We start from the raw sequence: 1,580 nt of genomic DNA on the forward strand, positions 1-1,580 counted from the left end.
GGCGACATTCAGACCGCCATTACTCATCATCATCATCACCTCCATCACGTCATCACCTCCATCATCACCGTCATCATCATCACCATCATCCTCATCACCGTCATCATCATCACCATCATCCTCATCACCATCATCACCCTCCTCATCATCACCATCATCATCATCATCATCATCATCACCACCATCATCACCATCACCATCATCACCATGATCCTCATCACCATCATCACCCTCCTCATCATCACCATCATCATCACCACCATCCTCACCATCATCATCATCCTGACCATCATCATCCTCATCATCATCATCATCATCAGTCACATGTCAGACAGGAAACTGATAATAAGAAGTGAACTGGTCGAGAGTCATCGGCTCCATGTTTTGACGAGGAGCAGAGAGGAAATAAATACAATTATAAACACATTTATGAATTCATGAATAAAAAACAGAATTTGAAAAACTATTTGAAAAGACATTTTCAGAATAAGAATTAATTCCTGGATTCCTTTTTCGATTTCTTTTTTCCAGCTGTTTTTCCCGTTAGCTAATCGATTAGTTTAGTCATTTAGCTTCTCCATTTTTAAATGTCTTTTCAAATAGTTTTTCAAATTCTATTATTTAGAGAGTGTAGCAGGGTTTGAAACTGTATTTAGACCTTGGATGTTTTATTTTTCCAGTTCAAACGAGGTCTGCAGCTTTAAAACCAACAGGAACAAGACGGGGAGTTGTTTCCATAGCAACAACTCTTTACTTCAACTCAATGCTGCCTTCATGGGAACAGGACGTCAGAGTATCATCTATGACATTTCATCTATAACTGCATCAGCTCCTCGTTACTCTGTGGAGCTACAAACAGTTTCTTCAACATAAAAGTTTCATGTCTCCAGAGGATACACCGAACGCCCTGTTGTCGCCATGGTTACAGACTAACAACAGGGATTTTCTGCTGTTGGACTTCCCTTGAAAGCAACTTAGTGTCTACTCAGTTATTCTGTAAACATATCAACACAAACTATAATGATCACAAACATAAACAAACAGACTCCTGTCCTGTGTCTTACCTGTCCTGTGGTGAACAGGTGTGTGTGTGATGTCACTGTGTGCAACCAGAGCAGTCTGGTACACGGTGGCCTCAGAGATCAGCTGGAAGGTGATGTTCCGGTAACACACCCCCGGTAACCAGTGTTTGAACACCGTCTTCCCTTTGTAGAAGTCTACAGCAACAAACAGCAAATATCAGAGTCAATCAGTGACAGTCACATGACAGGAACCGGCCCCTCCCCCTGGACAGGTGGGGTTTTTACCCAGCAGCCCCATTACCTACCTTTATAGAGCATGGAGCGTCGCTCCTGTCCCTCACTGAAGCTGATGTTGACTCTGCTGAAGACGTTTCCTGCCGGAGGCTCGATCTCAAACACCACACCTGTCTCTGGAGACTCTTTATAGTCCGATATCTGAACACTGCGGACGGGGAGGGGCTCTGAGGAGACAGAAACACACAGGTCTCACACCTGGACTGCAGGTCACACACCTGGACCACAGGTCTCACACCTGGACCACAGGTCTCACACCTGGAC

General features: G+C 44.2%; 1 protein-coding gene across 1 annotated transcript in view; it reads right to left on the reverse strand.

The window, feature by feature from the left end:
* Window positions 1–1,580, reverse strand: part of LOC111669173 (receptor-type tyrosine-protein phosphatase O-like) — a gene marked incomplete at its 3' end in the record, with an annotated part of 32,033 nt that overhangs the window by 12,706 nt on the left and 17,747 nt on the right. The window contains exons 3-4 of the mRNA XM_087179070.1: window positions 1,328–1,483; window positions 1,065–1,217 (exon numbers count right to left, since the gene is read on the reverse strand). Coding sequence (XP_087035196.1) covers window positions 1,065–1,217; window positions 1,328–1,483 — 309 coding nt within the window. The remainder of the gene's footprint in view (window positions 1–1,064; window positions 1,218–1,327; window positions 1,484–1,580) is intronic.

The sequence above is a fragment of the Seriola lalandi genome, unplaced genomic scaffold (assembly GCF_002814215.2).
Source record: "Seriola lalandi dorsalis isolate HSWRI2012SDOR001 ecotype SW California unplaced genomic scaffold, Sedor1 jcf7180002054778, whole genome shotgun sequence".
NCBI lineage: Eukaryota > Metazoa > Chordata > Actinopteri > Carangiformes > Carangidae > Seriola > Seriola lalandi.